The 19,774-nt window shown below is 43.8% G+C and overlaps 1 protein-coding gene across 3 annotated transcripts in view; it reads left to right on the top strand.

Moving 5' to 3' along the window:
• Positions 1-619: 619 nt before the first annotated feature.
• Positions 620-19,774, top strand: part of elf2b (E74-like factor 2b (ets domain transcription factor)) — a 26,735-nt gene continuing 7,580 nt past the window's right edge. Inside the window, exons 1-5 of one of the 3 annotated variants that reach the window (XM_071408214.1) lie at positions 620-977; positions 11,248-11,445; positions 12,140-12,392; positions 17,555-17,680; positions 17,897-18,085. In XM_071408214.1, coding sequence (XP_071264315.1) covers positions 11,371-11,445; positions 12,140-12,392; positions 17,555-17,680; positions 17,897-18,085 — 643 coding nt within the window. In that variant the 5' untranslated portion in view covers positions 620-977; positions 11,248-11,370. Of the gene's footprint in view, positions 978-3,826; positions 4,198-11,247; positions 11,446-12,139; positions 12,393-14,599; positions 14,752-17,554; positions 17,681-17,896; positions 18,086-19,774 lie in introns of those variants that run through there. The other 2 variants (XM_071408215.1, XM_071408216.1) reach the window with 2 other exon arrangements.

Genomic DNA, 19,774 nt, shown 5'->3' with positions numbered 1-19,774 from the left:
TAGCAGTAGTGACTGGAAGTAGTGCAACATGACTAGCAGTAGTGACTGGAAGTAGTGCAACATGACTAGCAGTAGTGACTGGAAGTAGTGCAACATGACTAGCAGTAGTGACTGGAAGTAGTGCAACATGACTAGCAGTAGTGACTGGAAGTAGTGCAACATGACTAGCAGTAGTGACTGGAAGTAGTGCAACATGACTAGCAGTAGTGACTAGAAGTAGTGCAACATGACTAGCAGTAGTGACTAGAAGTAGTGCAACATGACTAGCAGTAGTGACTAGAAGTAGTGCAACATGACTAGCAGTAGTGACTAGAAGTAGTGCAACATGACTAGCAGTAGTGACTAGAAGTAGTGCAACATGACTAGCAGTAGTGCAAATTGTATGAAAAGAAATGCACAGAGAGCGGGCATATCCTTCAGAAAATAATTTGATACACAACATAGAAACAAAGTTATTATATTTCAATGCTATGAAACATAACATAAGTAGTATAAAAATGTTGGAGAATGTAGCAAAATAAAAATTATACTATTTATGGGGAAGGTTCAGGGGGCAGTTACTGTTCCTGCTGTTCTGCGTGACGTCACGGCCTGTGTGTCATTCGCTGTTGTGTCGTTTCTTTGACCCGAATCTCTCCTCCCAGCAAAAAGAACGAGTCCAGCCCCCTTGGAAAAAACACCGTTTTATTTATTGTTCAGAATAACATAGAAACGTGCTTTCACAACGACCAGAAACAACCAAATCCAAATGTTGTAGATAGCTTTACACTATGCGGCATACTGATCTGGTTCGCTAACAACAAACGGGTTGCTAGTTAACGTTAGCTAGCTTTGACGTTAGCAACGCTAGCTAGGTCTGTTCGGAAGAGGTTGCGGAGTGTCACTGGCAGCAGCTAACGTTACCATTGTGTGAGTGTCTGTTGACTCGGCCTTGCATCAGCAACCCCCTTTGGACTGGGCAGAAGAGGCATTTCAAGGTAAGGAGATTCTTGTAACTATCCATATGCTAATTCTGCAAAACTATTTAACAACAAGCTGATTATCGTGAATATCAGAACATATGCATGTTAGCTAACTAACGTTAACTAGAGAAGAGGGGACGTCGCAATTTAGCTAACGTTAGTTAATAATGGTAACTAGTTAGCTAGTTGCTGTTTTTTTTAAATAAATAAACTCTTTAATCAATGTTCATGTTTGAGAGCGAGAGAGGGCTCCAGAAAGTTACAGTAAAATGGCTAGCTAGTTAACTTACTATCCCAGTGCTGTACATCTCGCCCTCAGTTGTGTTTAATACCCATGCATTTACACTGGCAATGTCCCTGGTAATGACAATTTAACCCAATACAACCCCAATATACTATTTCCCAAGAGTTAAACTACAGACAATAGTAATGTCGGCAATAGCTGCACAGGCGTCAGTGGGTTTTGTGAAGAACTCGTACCTACTCTGCTACAGTTTATATTTGTTTTAATTTAGCAGACGCTCTTTTGCAGAGCGACTTACAGTAGTGAGTGAATACATTTTCATATTTCATTTTCCTACATTATTAATAAGTTATTCAGACTAACTAAAACAGACGTTGGTCTGTCTGTCTGACTGTAATGTTATCTTGCCCTAGATAAGATTATGGCGGCACTTGACATTTGGCCTGTAATAACTGCTTCCCTCACTAGGAATTTGTGACTAGCTGCTAATGCAACCACACTGATAGCTAACTAAATGAGTAGCATTGGCATAGAGTAACCTTTGAACCAGCGAGCTAGGCCCTGAAGGATAGTTATCTCACAAGTGAACAACGGTTTCACCTTGGCACCAATGCCCTTGTTAGGCAACCAGTAACTAGAGTCCAACAGACACCGTTTACACAGTGAAACTTGCAGTGTACCGACTGTTGAACAAAAGCGTACGTTTACTTGAATATTACATATTGGGTGAATGTTTGGTTGGTTCCCAAGAGGGGGGTGGGAAACCAAGGTCTGGTGGTGGGATGGACCACAGGGTTACCATAGTGATATGAGAAGGGGTGGCAGGGGATGAATAAATGCTCACAGTGAGTGTTGGGTTCGCTGGTCAAACTCTGGCACTTATAGGAGACTGTCCTTGTAGAGTAGATGCACACAGTGGTGTGCTACACCTGATGGGCTACTTGATCTTGGGTGCGTGCTGAGCACACAGTCTAGTCTACATCAGTTCTCTCAGGCACTGACTGGGTATAAATAATACGACATCTGTCACTGACTGGGTATAAATAATACGACCTCTCTGTCACTGACTGGGTATAAATAATACGACCTCAGGCACTGACTGGGTATAAATAATACGACATCTCTCAGGAACTGACTGGGTATAAATAATACGACATCTCTGTCACTGACTGGGTATAAATAATACGACATCTCTGTCACTGACTGGGTATAAATAATACGACATCTCTCAGGCACTGACTGGGTATAAATAATACGACATCTCTCAGGCACTGACTGGGTATAAATAATACGACCTCTCTCAGCCACTGACTGGGTATAAATAATACGACCTCTCTGTCACTGACTGGGTATAAATAATACGACATCTCTCAGGAACTGACTGGGTATAAATAATATGACCTCTCTGTCACTGACTGGGTATAAATAATATGACCTCTCTGTCACTGACTGGGTATAAATAATACGACATCTCTCAGGAACTGACTGGGTATAAATAATACGACATCTCTCAGGCACTGACTGGGTATAAATAATACGACATCTCTCAGGAACTGACTGGGTATAAATAATACGACATCTCTCAGGCACTGACTGGGTATAAATAATACGACATATCTCAGGAACTGACTGGGTATAAATAATACGACATATCTCAGGAACTGACTGGGTATAAATAATACGACATATCTCAGGAACTGACTGGGTATAAATAATACGACATCTCTCAGCCACTGACTGGGTATAAATAATACGACATCTCTCAGGCACTGACTGGGTATAAATAATACGACATATCTCAGGAACTGACTGGGTATAAATAATACGACATCTCTCAGCCACTGACTGGGTATAAATAATACGACATCTCTCAGCCACTGACTGGGTATAAATAATACGACATCTCTCAGGAACTGACTGGGTATAAATAATACGACATCTCTCAGCCACTGACTGGGTATAAATAATATGACCTCTCTGTCACTGACTGGGTATAAATAATACGACATCTCTCAGGAACTGACTGGGTATAAATAATATGACCTCTCTGTCACTGACTGGGTATAAATAATATGACCTCTCTGTCACTGACTGGGTATAAATAATACGACATCTCTCAGGAACTGACTGGGTATAAATAATACGACCTCTCTGTCACTGACTGGGTATAAATAATACGACCTCTCTGTCACTGACTGGGTATAAATATAACGACAGTTGATGGTGAATAACAGCTAGTGTCTGTCTGTAACTGTTGATGTTGCTGTGGGAGATGTTACAGTTGATGGTGAATAACAGCTAGTGTTTGTCTGTGGGCGTGTGAGATCATCTGATGTTGGCTTGTGTGTGTGTGCACTTTAGGTCATCTAGGCCTAAATTGTGTGTGTGTGTGTGTGTGTGTGTGCGCGAGAGTGAGGGCAGGGCACAAGGCAGGGCGTTGTATCTTTAGCAACTAGCCTCAGTCTGAACAAAAGCTCTGTTGTTGCAGTATCATGTGACGCTGTGTGTGTGTTCCGCCCTCATCATGTGATCTGGGGGCAGGGCTCACACTCTCAAAGTGCTGAGTCTCTCTGAGGCTCACTCTCTTTCCCCCGCATGGAGAAGACGGACGAGAGGAGAGAGGGATGGGGAGAGAGAGAGGTTACAGAGAAATAGAGGCTACAGAGAAATAGAGGCAAGGAAAATGTTTCTGCAATGCAGCAAGACCACATTCTCTCTCTCTTTCTCCTCTTTGTATCAATACCTGTTTATTTCGCTGGTTGAAAGACCAGTCAAACAAAGCTCCTACCTTTTTCTAGATGTCATGGATGAATTAACAGCAGGAGGAAGTCACAATGTTGTGGGATTCCTGGGAATGTTGGATACTTGTATGGAATGTTGGAATCCTTCCAGTATTGGATCCAGTCTGGGGATGCAGGGTTCAGACTGAGCATGTGGAGCGGTCATGTGACTCTATCTAAACCTGCTCTCTCTGTTCCATGGGGTTCCTTGGTAAGTAGCCTGTCTGAGGAATGTTTGCAGTGGTCGTTTGGCTCCTCTGTATCTTGTAATGGGGAAGATGTTGTCTTTCGTTAGACTTTTGGAATGACAGGACTTTGGACTGAGTGATAACCTACATTCTCTTGATGTAATATAGATGGATCGGTGTTCCGTGGTGTTTTTATGCCAGTCGTCCACACTAATCATGCTGACTTTGTAAAGTAAGAACTCCAGTTTAGTGGGGTTGTTCTCTGCCTGTCTTTTGTTGACTTTTAGGGTTTGCAACGGTTGTGTACTTCTGTGGTGACATGGCGGGCTCTCTTGACAGGCCTGTAATTCTGGTTTGAATGTTGAAGGTCTTGTTTGAGACTTGTTTAGTCTGCTGCTTTGTGTGTGTGTGTGTGTGTGTGTGTGTGTGTGTGTGTGTGTGTGTGTGTGTGTGTGTGTGTGTGTGTGTGTGTGTGTGTGTGTGTGTGTGTGTGTGTGTGTGTGTGTGTGTGTGTGTGTGTGTGTGTGTAAGGCCATCATACCTGTGTTTGTCCCACATTAACCAGCTACAATATGCTACTACGTTCTAATGTTGCTTTGAACAAAGGAACGTTGGGTGCAACAGCTGTCAGGGAATGTTTGTGTGTGGACTTTGAGGACTGACGAGGCAACTTTATATCATGTTTACGAAACAGATACAGCTGGCGCCACTGCATTTCCTATGTTTTTGAAAGAGGGAGTGCGAGGCAACGAGAGAGAGGGGGGGGGAGAGAGAGAGAGGGGGGGAGAGAGAGAGAGGGGGGAGAGAGAGAGAGGGGGGGAGAGAGGGAGGGGGAGAGAGAGGGGGAAGAGAGAGAGAGAGAGGGAGGGGGAGAGAGAGAGAGGGGGAGGGAGAGAGAGGGGGAGAGAGAGAGGGGGGGGGGAGAGAGAGAGAATATCCTCCTCCAGCTGGTTTGTGATTTGCTGATGACATCCTTTCTTTGACTGTTATCTCAGTGTCAACGTTTTCCACCAGCCTTGGGCCAGAGTGAAAAGGAACTTGCAGATGTTGCAGCCCTCAAGGATGCAGGGCTGTGCACTTTAACATTTACACACACACTATGTTGCTTGGATGATAGGGCTGCCTATTCCAAGGTCTTGACATTTCACTGTGTGACCAGGCACTGCCCACATGCACAGTTGTGCACGCACGCTCACTCAGCCAGTCACTCACTCACTCAACCACTCAGCCAGCCAGTCACTCACTCACTCAGCCACTCACTCAGCAAGTCACTCCAGGGTGTGTAGGGTATATCCCATGCCAGAGACAGAAAGACTGAAGAAGGCTGTGAAATGTCTACAACATGCAGCAACACAATGCACAGTAACTGACAAGTGTATAAAGGGCAGGTTTAGTTAGTTAGCAATATGTTTAGTGACCAGGCTATAGGAATAATGACCAAGGTCTTCTCTGCACTACAAGTCCTGAGTCTGTTTTAGTCCACTACAGGTTAAGTGAACTAAACTATATGAATCAAGTTGTTAATAAGGTCTGCAGGTCCTGGATCAGTCAGCTGTGTTGAATAATTGAAGAGGGTTTTCCATTTGTATTGATCCCAGCCCTGTTCTCCTACATTACAGTAGGAAACACCAGCCTGTCTCAGTAATAACACAACTACATTACAGTAGGAAACACCAGCCTGTCTCAGTAATAATACAACTACATTACAGTAGGAAACACCAGCCTGTCCCAGTAATAATACAACTACATTACAGTAGGAAACACCAGCCTGTCCCAGTAATAATACAACTACATTACAGTAGGAAACACCAGCCTGTCTCAGTAATAATACAACTACATTACAGTAGGAAACACCAGCCTGTCCCAGTAATAATACAACTACATTACAGTAGGAAACACCAGCCTGTCCCTGTAATAATACAACTACATTACAGTAGGAAACACCAGCCTGTCCCAGTAATAATACAACTACATTACAGTAGGAAACACCAGCCTGTCTCAGTAATAATACAACTACATTACAGTAGGAAACACCAGCCTGTCCCAGTAATAATACAACTACATTACAGTAGGAAACACCAGCCTGTCCCAGTAATAATACAACTACATTACAGTAGGAAACACCAGCCTGTCTCAGTAATAATACAACTACATTACAGTAGGATACACCAGCCTGTCTCAGTAATAATACAACTACATTACAGTAGGGAACACCAGCCTGTCTCAGTAATAATACAACTACATTACAGTAGGAAACACCAGCCTGTCCCAGTAATAATACAACTACATTACAGTAGGAAACACCAGCCTGTCTCAGTAATAATACAACTACATTACAGTAGGAAACACCAGCCTGTCCCAGTAATAATACAACTACATTACAGTAGGAAACACCAGCCTGTCTCAGTAATAATACAACTACATTACAGTAGGAAACACCAGCCTGTCTCAGTAATAATACAACTACATTACAGTAGGAAACACCAGCCTGTCTCAGTAATAATACAACTACATTACAGTAGGAAACACCAGCCTGTCCCAGTAATAATACAACTACATTACAGTAGGAAACACCAGCCTGTCCCAGTAATAATACAACTACATTACAGTAGGAAACACCAGCCTGTCCCAGTAATAATACAACTACATTACAGTAGGAAACACCAGCCTGTCCCAGTAATAATACAACTACATTACAGTAGGAAACACCAGCCTGTCCCAGTAATAATACAACTACATTACAGTAGGAAACACCAGCCTGTCCCAGTAATAATACAACTACATTACAGTAGGAAACACCAGCCTGTCCCAGTAATAATACAACTACATTACAGTAGGAAACACCAGCCTGTCCCAGTAATAATACAACTACATTACAGTAGGAAACACCAGCCTGTCCCAGTAATAATACAACTACATTACAGTAGGAAACACCAGCCTGTCCCAGTAATAATACAACTACATTACAGTAGGAAACACCAGCCTGTCCCAGTAATAATGCAACTACATTACAGTAGGAAACACCAGCCTGTCCCAGTAATAATACAACTACATTACAGTAGGAAACACCAGCCTGTCCCAGTAATAATACAACTACATTACAGTAGGAAACACCAGCCTGTCCCAGTAATAATACAACTACATTACAGTAGGAAACACCAGCCTGTCCCAGTAATAATACAACTACATTACAGTAGGAAACACCAGCCTGTCCCAGTAATAATGCAACTACATTACAGTAGGAAACACCAGCCTGCCCCAGTAATAATACAACTACATTACAGTAGGAGACACCAGCCTGTCTAAGTAATAATACAACTACATTACAGTAGGAAACACCAGCCTGTCCCAGTAATAATACAACGACATTACGGTAGGAAACACCAGCCTGTCTCAGTAATAATACAACTACATTACGGTAGGAAACACCAGCCTGTCCCAGTAATAATACAACTACATTACAGTAGGAAACACCAGCCTGTCCCAGTAATAATACAACTACATTACAGTAGGAAACACCAGCCTGTCCCAGTAATAATACAACTACATTACAGTAGGGAACACCAGCCTGTCTCAGTAATAATACAACTACATTACAGTAGGATACACCAGCCTGTCTCAGTAATAATACAACTACATTACAGTAGGAAACACCAGCCTGTCCCAGTAATAATACAACTACATTACAGTAGGAAACACCAGCCTGTCCCAGTAATAATACAACAACATTACAGTAGGAAACACCAGCCTGTCCCAGTAATAATACAACTACATTACAGTAGGAAACACCAGCCTGTCCCAGTAATAATACAACTACATTACAGTAGGAAACACCAGCCTGTCCCAGTAATAATACAACTACATTACAGTAGGAAACACCAGCCTGTCCCAGTAATAATACAACTACATTACAGTAGGAAACACCAGCCTGTCCCAGTAATAATACAACTACATTACAGTAGGAAACACCAGCCTGTCCCAGTAATAATACAACTACATTACAGTAGGAAACACCAGCCTGTCCCAGTAATAATACAACTACATTACAGTAGGAAACACCAGCCTGTCTCAGTAATAATACAACTACATTACAGTAGGAAACACCAGCCTGTCTCAGTAATAATACAACTACATTACAGTAGGGGACACCAGCCTGTCTCAGTAATAATACAACTACATTACAGTAGGGAACACCAGCCTGTCTCAGTAATAATACAACTACATTACAGTAGGAAACACCAGCCTGTCTCAGTAATAATACAACTACATTACAGTAGGAAACACCAGCCTGTCCCAGTAATAATACAACTACATTACAGTAGGGAACACCAGCCTGTCCCAGTAATAATACAACTACATTACAGTAGGGAACACCAGCCTGTCCCAGTAATAATACAACTACATTACAGTAGGGAACACCAGCCTGTCCCAGTAATAATACAACTACATTACAGTAGGGAACACCAGCCTGTCCCAGTAATAATACAACTACATTACAGTAGGGAACACCAGCCTGTCCCAGTAATAATACAACTACATTACAGTAGGGAACACCAGCCTGTCCCAGTAATAATACAACTACATTACAGTAGGGAACACCAGCCTGTCCCAGTAATAATACAACTACATTACAGTAGGAGACACCAGCCTGTCCCAGTAATAATACAACTACATTACAGTAGGGGACACCAGCCTGTCCCAGTAATAATACAACTACATTACAGTAGGGAACACCAGCCTGTCCCAGTAATAATACAACTACATTACAGTAGGGAACACCAGCCTGTCCCAGTAATAATACAACTACATTACAGTAGGGAACACCAGCCTGTCCCAGTAATAATACAACTACATTACAGTAGGAAACACCAGCCTGTCTCAGTAATAATACAACTACATTACAGTAGGGAACACCAGCCTGTCCCAGTAATAATACAACTACATTACAGTAGGGAACACCAGCCTGTCCCAGTAATAATACAACTACATTACAGTAGGGAACACCAGCCTGTCCCAGTAATAATACAACTACATTACAGTAGGGAACACCAGCCTGTCCCAGTAATAATACAACTACATTACAGTAGGGAACACCAGCCTGTCCCAGTAATAATACAACTACATTACAGTAGGGAACACCAGCCTGTCCCAGTAATAATACAACTACATTACAGTAGGGAACACCAGCCTGTCCCAGTAATAATACAACTACATTACAGTAGGAGACACCAGCCTGTCTCAGTAATAATACAACTACATTACAGTAGGGAACACCAGCCTGTCTCAGTAATAATACAACTACATTACAGTAGGGAACACCAGCCTGTCCCAGTAATAATACAACTACATTACAGTAGGAAACACCAGCCTGTCCCAGTAATAATACAACTACATTACAGTAGGAAACACCAGCCTGTCCCAGTAATAATACAACTACATTACAGTAGGAGACACCAGCCTGTCTCAGTAATAATACAACTACATTACAGTAGGAGACACCAGCCTGTCTCAGTAATAATACAACTACATTACAGTAGGAGACACCAGCCTGTCCCAGTAATAATACAACTACATTACAGTAGGGATCACCAGCCTGTCCCAGTAATAATACAACTACATTACAGTAGGGAACACCAGCCTGTCTCAGTAATAATACAACTACATTACAGTAGGGAACACCAGCCTGTCCCAGTAATAATACAACTACATTACAGTAGGGAATGGGTAGTTACTAGATTAAACCAAAATACCACGAGTAAGTGACAATTAGGCTAAAAGAGAGAGCAAGTTAATTATAGGATAGAGAGACATTGTTAGTGGGATTAATTGGCCATGGTCTCTAAGAAATGAGAGGAGAGACTCTTATTTGAGAATGGTGTGTGTTGAGTTCTGTCCTAGATAGCACTGAGCTGGGACTTAGCTGGGACCTGTCCCGTATCAAACGGAGGAGGGAACAGTCATTATGTTTTGGTATTGACCTGTCCTGTATCAGAGGAGGGAACAGTCATTATGTTTTGGTATTGACCTGTCCCGTATCAATCGGAGGAGGGAACAGTCATTATGTTTTGGTATTGACCTGTCCCGTGTCAATCGGAGGAGGGAACAGTCATTATGTTTTGGTATTGACCTGTCCCGTGTCAATCGGAGGAAGGAACAGTCATTATGGTTTGGTATTGACCTGTCCCGTGTCAATCGGAGGAGGGAACAGTCATTATGGTTTGGTATTGACCTGTCCCGTATCAATCGGAGGAGGGAACAGTCATTATGTTTTGGTATTGACCTGTCCCGTGTCAATCGGAGGAGGGAACAGTCATTATGGTTTGGTATTGACCTGTCCCGTGTCAATCGGAGGAGGGAACAGTCATTATGGTTTGGTATTGACCTGTCCCGTGTCAATCGGAGGAGGGAACAGTCATTATGTTTTGGTATTGACCTGTCCCGTGTCAATCGGAGGAGGGAACAGTCATTATGTTTTGGTATTGACCTGTCCCGTGTCAATCGGAGGAGGGAACAGTCATTATGTTTTGGTATTGACCTGTCCCGTGTCAATCGGAGGAGGGAACAGTCATTATGTTTTGTCAATGATCTGCTTTCTAGAATTCTGCCTCCTAGAGCTCTGCTGTTGTGTGTGGGAGAGAAAGTGAAAAGTGTGTGTGACATGTGTAGTGTGTGTGTGATCAGTGATGTGTAGTGTGTGTGTGATGTGTAGTGTGTGCAGGAGAGAAAGTAAAATGTGTGTGTGTGTGTGTAAGAGAGCAAGTGAAATGTGTGTCCAGTCTGTATTTCCTGCTCTCAAAGTCCAATCATTCTTCCTCTGAGCAGGAAATGAGGACCTTGTGCCCTTAGCAACCATTGGCCCTTAGAGATATGAAGGAGGGAGGGAGAGGGGACAGGCCCTTAGAGGTATGAAACCTGGTACTGGCTCAGTGGGATAGAGGGGAAGAGAGCAGCAACTAGATGTTTCTCTAGACCACAGGTCTCTCTTACCATCATGTAGGCCTGTCCATGCCAAAGACAATTTGCTCTCAACGACTGGCTTTATAAAGTTGAAATAACTTCTGTCTCTTCCTCAGTGGTCTGAGCTGTGGCCTGGCTGCAGTACCGGAGGCCACCAGCGTGGGGCAGCAGAGCGAGGTGTGGCCAGGAGGCAGCAGTGAGTAGGCTGGGGCTGGATTGAGCGTGGAGGGGCATGCGTCATGACCTCGGTGGTGCTCGTTGACAGTGGAGGGGCGGTGGTTGAGTATGTCACCGCCGTGGAGGACCCTCATCAGGTGAGTGGTGAGAGGGTTGGACTGAGTAACAAACACCTTTAATGAACTAACGCTCGCACTTGACTTTACTGATAACTACTTTAATGAGGAAACATGTACTGACTATGACTGAGATGTGGTTGTCCCACCTAGCTATCTGAAGATGAATTCACTAACTGTTAGTCTCTCTGGATAAGAGCGTCTGCTAAATGACTCATATGTAATGTTGAATTATGAGCAGTGAAATCACCTAGGACCTAGACTGGCTTCCTTTACACGTCTCCTTTCCTTAAAGACAGGACTAGATAGGTGCTGCTCTCCAATATTCATACTCACTGGCTTCCTTTACTCGTCTCCTTTCCTTAAAGACAGGACTAGATAGGTGCTGCTCTCCAATATTCATACTCACTGGCTTCCTTTACACGTCTCCTTTCCTTAAAGACAGGACTAGACAGGTGCTGCTCTCCAATATTCATACTCACTGGCTTCCTTTCCTTGCTTTTTAAGAAAGGACATGATCAGGGCTGCGATACATAATGTTACCTACACTGGCTGCTTCCTTTACACGTCTCCTATACTTTGAGGACTGTATAGCAGGAGAGAAAGTGTTCTGTTTTCTAAACCAAGCTCCTCTTCTCCCCTTCTGTTTTTCTATCCTCGTCGCTCTCTCCATCTCTGTTCCTCTTTGTCCTACTCCCTCCCCCCTGTTCTTCAGGAGGGAGAGTGTGAGGTGGAGGAGTGTGAGGAGGAAGATGGTGAGGTAGAGGTGGAGGGAGACATGGTGGAAGAAGAGACAGACGGGGAGCTGGATGAAGAGGAGGAGTACCCAGCAGTGATCGTGGAGGAGGTCCCAGGCAGGGGGATGGAGCAGTGTTTCTCTGCCCAGGTTCTGGTCTACGATGACGGGACCTACCTGATGCAGGACGTGGGGGAAGAACAGGAGGTGGAGACTGAGATGGTGGAGACAGGTGAGAGGGATGTACACACAGGCCTACATATACCATATACCTACCCAACCTGAATGTTCTAGTGGTATGTATACATTCAGTACCAGTCAAAAGTTGTGACACACCTACTTGTTTTTCTTTATTTGTACTATTATCTACATTGTAGAATAATAGTGAAGACATCACAACTATGTAATAACACACATGGAATCATGTAGTAACTAAAAAAGTGTTCAACAAAGAGTGTGCTAAGCTGTCATCAAGGTTAAGGGTGGCTACTTTGAAGAATTCTCAAATATATTTTGTTTTGTTTAACACTTTTTTAGTTACTACATGATTCCAAATGTGTTATTTCATAGTTTTGATGTCGTCACTATTATTCTACAATGTATAAAATAATACAAATAAATGAAAACCCTTGAATGAGTCAGTGTGTCCAAACTTTTTACATACATACATACCTACATACATACATACATACATACATACATACATACATACATACATGTACCTTTTTTATATACAACCTGAATACACACACAGTAAAATAAGAATAGAAGTGGGACAGCTTTCAGCTTTGGCACTAGTTGTTGATAATAAAGCTAAGAGGGGAATAGTGAAGTATTACACTTAGATTTTTTACATTCACTTGACATACACAGCCCACACCAGTTTCCAGGTGTGATATTCATTTGGGGAGATGTACATTATTTTCCACACCTTCATCCACAGTACTACAGTCACTCACAGCTTTGGTGTGGTTGCTAGGAAACTCAGAAAGCGGATATGTAAGGCCTGTCTGCCAGTAGACATCGCCCTCTTGTGGCTGTCCACTGTAGTACATAAAAAGTCCACAAGTGTACTGTTTGGAAGTTGTAAACATACGTTGATTGCAGTTGTGATTCCACTGTGATTATTATTATTTGACCCTGCTGGTCATCTATGGACATTTGAACATCTTGGCCATGTTCTGTTATAATCTCCACCCGGCACAGCCAGAAGAGGACTGGCCACCCCTCATAGCCTGGTTCCTCTCTAGGTTTCTTCCTAGGTTTTGGCCTTTCTAGGGAGTTTTTCCTAGCCACCGTGCTTCTACACCTGCATTGCTTGCTGTTTGGGGTTTTAGGCTGGGTCTCTGTACAGCACTTTGTGATATCAGCTGATGTAAGAAGGGCTTTATAAATAAATTTGATTGATTGAGTTAGGCAAAAAGGTTAGGCAGACAGTTTATAGCCTGTAGTTAGTTGGACAAGGTGGGGGGGAAAACACACCAGACCAAAAGCATGTAAGATGTAAAAAGTTAGGTATTTATTTCATTATTTCTGAAGTTTTCTCTTTGGAAAGGAGTGTGGTCCAGCCAGGTAAGCAGACAGACAACGGTGTGTGAGCATTCCCTCAAAGTGTCTAAAGTAGCCAGCCTACTGTACCATCCTAAACATATTTTTATTTTTTAACTCCTTGTTATTCTTCGCCTTTTTATATTCCGTCATTGGTTGCTGACACAATGACTGACTTGTTGTGCGAGTCGCTGAGTGCTGTCTGGGGCGTAGACTTGGAGTTAGACTCCAGTCAGAAAACGAACCCATTAAAGTGGATGATGACCTAAGTACCTACATGCTCTGGCATCAATTTAAACATTTCTGCACTATGTACCTCAGCAGACTGTTTCATTTTTACTTACTTTAGTAAAATATTTGTTTAAATCAGGTTTACATCATTCCTACTTAGCCTAAAGTCGTTTTGCTGTAATGCAAATGAAGAAACGTTTATAGGCTCTTAAAATATTTATTCCTTGCGTTTAATGTTCATTGTTACGAATGCAATACATACATTATATTAATGGTGTCTTAAAATGCTCTGTTATGCTTTTTTTTATGTTGAATGCACGGGCCTATTATGGAGGAATTGTCCTTTTTTTCTGCTTTGGTTGACGTTCGATCGATGCAAGAGCAGAGATGGAAAATGAAGCGAGAGATCTCACTCGCTACTTTTTTTCTGCTTCATATACAGTCAATGAACTAAGCGAATCAGACCCAGCTGCTAATGTATTGGTGCCTATGGGAGAGCCACCCCTTAAGCAGACAGGAACTTAAAAAAATGTTTAACGGCCAGAGTGGGACATCTAAATGTATCCACCATCTTTGGCAAGAGCCAAAGGATTTCCTGTGTTTAGCGCGGAAGGACACCCGTCTGCCGCGGTGTGGGGGTTGTGAAGCGGTCTGGATGAATTTGAGATTTCCTGTGACGGCGGAGTGATCTGAGATTTTGGCTGCCTTTGCATTTCAGTGTGAAGTCAATGCGAATCTGCAACACGGGAAGAACATGGCGACTTCACTTCATGAGGGGCCCGCTAACCAACTCGATCTGCTCATCAGAGCAGGTAACGGAATTTATTTAGAACTCGTTCTACCGGCGACCGTATGTTGACACGTTATGTGTTTATTTTAGCGACCGCTGCGCCCCCATATCCGTTAAGTAGTTTCGAGAAATAATGGAGGGCAAAGCAGGAAGTGATCACCTTGCTTAGTAACCTGCATGGCGATGTCCGCTTTTCTTCAGTCGTTCTTAAAATGTTTAAAATTACCGCTTGGCTTTGAGCACTGGAAGATTAGACCGCAATCTGCACGTAGCAGCGCGTGCATATCGTGATTTATAGTTTGTTCGTCCATGTGTATCATAATAACTGGTTATTCGGGCAGAGAGGGAGCCCCGCTGAAACCAGGAAGTGTTGTAGATGTGTTGTCTTTCCTACGTCTTTGCCACGCTGTCTGAGTCAGAAGGGCATGTGGATTTATGTTTATTCCGCGTTTATCATGGCTTTAAATACACAATCTGTATATATGATCTACCTATATTGAATAAGTTATGTTGTGATTTTATCCCTGTATTGAAATAGTCTATCGAAATATTTTTCCTTGTTGAATAACACATACAGCCAGTTTTTTCAAACATTGAATGACATGGAAGTGAGTGTAAACATTTAGTTGAAAGCTGTATTCTAGTCATTTTGTGACTTTTTTTCTCATCTATTTTCAGCCATGTTCCGTTTTTCTGAGTCAGATTCGGACCGTTATCTAAGTATGGGCCCAGTGGTTTATCCCGTGAAGTGTGTGGCTGCTAACGGTGCACTCAATGCTGGCTTTTGCGTTTTACTCGCTAGCGATTTTTAAGTGCAAATCGTGTCTCGTTTAAGTTCAGTTCGGCATACAAAGGTTATTATATATATTTTTTTACATTGGCTAGAGTGATATATTTTCTTCCTTGATTTAACGATATTTTTCAATTATTTTTGGATAATTTCGATGGCGGAAGCATTGTTATGCATCTAGGCGGGTTGTGGCTTGATTGACAGGTCCACTTGACCAACGGCGCTCGTGAGGCGTTCGAAATCCTCCCACCAGCCAATGAGCTCTGCTAGATGGGTGGGCGTAGATTACTGAAGTATCGAATGGCGTCCGGGGCGGGGAGTGAGTGACGTGGGGATGGAGACCGTCTTCACCGTCTTCGAAGAGAACTGGAGGGAAAGGCTACGCGAGTGTAAACACGGAAGTCATAGGGGACAGCACTACTTTGTGTCGGACTTGCTATTATTGGCTCGGTCAAATAGTACCAGCTTATTCTTTCTTGTCGAGAAGTGAATAAATATGATTTATCATCATTACAAGTATTTTATACTTTGAAATATGCTGACTTTTAGACTCAATTGCTTTTTACAGATGTTAATACATTTTCTTAAGAAATACAATGTCTGAATAGGGTAGTGCAGCAGTACTATTTTAACCCGGGTCAGTACCCAACCAAATATTCAGATAACCAACCTCGCTTAACCAAACACTGACTGTTGAACGAATCCCTAGAAATATGAAAACGCATAATACTTTTTTACCGACTTTTACAGTTAAACCCATATGTATGATATGCTTACAGGTAAATGCATCTTAGTGTGGAGGTCAAATGGCTATGTTTATTTATAGCCTATGTATCGGTGTCAAAGTATCCAGTGGCCAGCCTATGTTATGGTCTATGGTGGGTTTATTTAGGTGGTGCTGCCTGGTTTCAAGTGCAGCTCGGCCTATCAGGTGCTTATAGTAGTTATGTTTGTTTATGTGTGTGTGTGGGGCTACAGTTTTTATTTGCGCTTGGGACGACGGGTAGTGTGTGTGTCAGGGTCTGAATGAGAGGGATGGGGGAGGCAGTCTTCCTAAAGATAACCCCTCTCCCCTACCCTGTGCCTGCTGCGTAGCCAAACATGGGCAGGGGTGATGGTAACCAGAGACGTGCTTCCCAGAGAGGGACAACAACAGGTGCCCTGGGTTCGGTCCCAAATGGCACTCTATCCACTATATAGTGCACTACTTTTGACCAGGGCCCATAGCGCTCTGGTCAAAAGTAGTGCACTTTAAAGGGAATAGGGTGCCATTTTTGGACATATCCCTGGGCTTAGTCTGTCTCCTAGTTCCTCAGAATGACTGCATACCCATACTAATAAATTGCTTCATTTTTCCTTGTCTCCTTTTCCTTGTGAAACAATTCCTAGCCCAAATGATTTACCATGACAAGAAGAGCCCAAGGAAACCCTCTAGACCCCTTGTTGTAGACAGCCCATAATGAGGAAGACAAAGGCCCAGAGGGTTTTCCAGATTGTGTCATTTTATAAGGAAAACCCCAGGGCCCAAAGGAAAGGAGGAAACCATGACTTCTAACCAATACTTATTGTATGGTTAGTTAGTTCGTTTAGTTATGGTTAGTTAGTTACTTAATGTTCTGTAACATCTGTTTTAAGGTCAGTCTGATGCTGTAGGTCATAGTGGTAAAGAATAGGACTTTTATTTGCAGCTGATCCTACATCAGTTATGCCATAGTAGCTGGAGAGGGAAAGGTTGCTAGGGGGCGCCAGAGAGAGAATGTCAGCTTTGACAGACTTTAGAAGTCCTGTGTGAAGTGTAGTAAACAAGTGTCTCAAACTTTAGTTTGGTAGTAAACCGTTAATGGTGGAACGCCGACAGTGTTTTCACAATAAAAACAAAGCGTGGTAACAGTCTGAAGTAACCAAACACAACTGTTATTTCCAGTAGGATGCATCAGAACCCCTCTGTACTGTACAAGTCATGAAATGTCTACACCAGCTGTACAGACCTGCAATGGTGCTTTTCACCTTTACTAACGTGTGTTTTCTGTTTCAGTGGAGGCGTCCGTCCATTACCAACAGTCTGGCACCAGTATCTACTGTTCTGATAAGACCATCGAGGCTGCCGAGGCTCTGCTGCACATGGACTCTTTTACCAGCCTGAGAGGGGACCGCAGCCCAGGTAACTAACACACACACACTAGATTGGATATTTTATTTTTATTCACCATGCCATATTCCATCCATAAGCTGAGAGACAAGAACAGAGAGACATCATTGATGTCATAGATCTCAGATTTCTTAAGAATGTTGTTGTTCACACAACGTCATATCCACCAGAACACACACTACACACACACTTTCTCTCTTCTTAACGTTTTCCCTCTTGTCCCACTAGATGTGTTCATCCCGGCAGGGTGTGTGACCACCCCAGACTTCATCCACGCTGCGATGCGTCCAGACGTGATGACCGAGACTGTGGTGGAGGTGTCTACGGAAGACTGTATGGATGAGGACATGGAGGTCACCCTCCTAGAGGAACCAGACGAATCAGAGCTTGACCATCAACCTGTCAGGAAGAAGAAAGGTTAGTGATGAGGACATGGTCACCCTCCTAGAGGAACCAGAGCCTGTCCTCCAACCTGTCAGGAAGAAGAAAGGTTAGTGATGAGGACATGGGGGTCACCCTCCTAGAGGAACCAGAGCCTGTCCACCAACCTGTCAGGAAGAAGAAAGGTTAGTGATGAGGACATGGTGGTCACCCTCCTAGAGGAACCAGAGCCTGTCCTCCAACCTGTCAGGAAGAAGAAAGGTTAGTGATGAGGACATGGGGGTCACCCTCCTAGAGGATTCAGAGCCTGTCCACCAACCTGTCAGGAAGAAGAAAGGTTAGTGATGAGGACATGGTCACCCTCCTAGAGGAACCAGAGCCTGTCCTCCAACCTGTCAGGAAGAAGAAAGGTTAGTGATGAGGACATGGGGGTCACCCTCCTAGAGGAACCAGAGCCTGTCCACCAACCTGTCAGGAAGAAGAAAGGTTAGTGATGAGGACATGGGGGTCACCCTCCTAGAGGAACCCGAGCCTGTCCACCAACCTGTCAGGAAGAAGAAAGGTTAGTGATGAGGACATGGTCACCCTCCTAGAGGAACCAGAGCCTGACCACCAACCTGTCAGGAAGAAGAAAGGTTAGTGATGAGGACATGGTCACCCTCCTAGAGGAACCAGAGCCTGTCCACCAACCTGTCAGGAAGAAGAAAGGTTAGTGATGAGGACATGATCACCCTCCTAGAGGAACCAGAGCCTGACCACCAACCTGTCAGGAAGAAGAAAGGTTAGTGATGAGGACATGGTCACCCTCCTAGAGGAACCAGAGCCTGTCCACCAACCTGTCAGGAAGAAGAAAGGTTAGTGATGAGGACATGGTCACCCTCCTAGAGGAACCAGAGCCTGTCCACCAACCTGTCAGGAAGAAGAAAGGTTAGTGATGAGGACATGGTCACCATCCTAGAGGAACCAGAGCCTGTCCTCCAACCTGTCAGGAAGAAGAAAGGTTAGTGATGAGGACATGGTCACCCTCCTAGAGGAACCAGAGCCTGTCCACCAACCTGTCAGGAAGAAGAAAGGTTAGTGATGAGGACATGGTCACCCTCCTAGAGGAACCAAAGCCTGACCACCAACCTGTCGGGAAGAAGAAAGGTTAGTGATGAGGACATGGTCACCCTCCTAGAGGAACCAGAGCCTGTCCACCAACCTGTCAGGAAGAAGAAAGGTTAGTGATGAGGACATGGGGGTCACCCTCCTAGAGGAACCAGAGCCTGTCCACCAACCTGTCAGGAAGAAGAAAGGTTAGTGATGAGGACATGGGGGTCACCCTCCTAGAGGAACCAGAGCCTGTCCTCCAACCTGTCAGGAAGAAGAAAGGTTAGTGATGAGGACATGGTCACCCTCCTAGAGGAACCAGAGCCTGTTCACCAACCTGTCAGGAAGAAGAAAGGTTAGTGATGAGGACATGGTCACCCTCCTAGAGGAACCAGAGCCTGTCCTCCAACCTGTCAGGAAGAAGAAAGGTTAGTGATGAGGACATGGTCACCCTCCTAGAGGAACCAGAGCCTGTCCACCAACCTGTCAGGAAGAAGAAAGGTTAGTGATGAGGACATGGTCACCCTCCTAGAGGAACCAGAGCCTGTCCACCAACCTGTCAGGAAGAAGAAAGGTTAGTGATGAGGACATGGTCACCCTCCTAGAGGAACCAGAGCCTGTCCTCCAACCTGTCAG

The sequence above is a fragment of the Salvelinus alpinus genome, chromosome 6 (genome assembly GCF_045679555.1).
Source record: "Salvelinus alpinus chromosome 6, SLU_Salpinus.1, whole genome shotgun sequence".
Taxonomy (NCBI): domain Eukaryota; kingdom Metazoa; phylum Chordata; class Actinopteri; order Salmoniformes; family Salmonidae; genus Salvelinus; species Salvelinus alpinus.
Note: the sequence above shows the minus strand (reverse complement) of the source record. Positions and strands in the feature narration are given on the sequence as shown.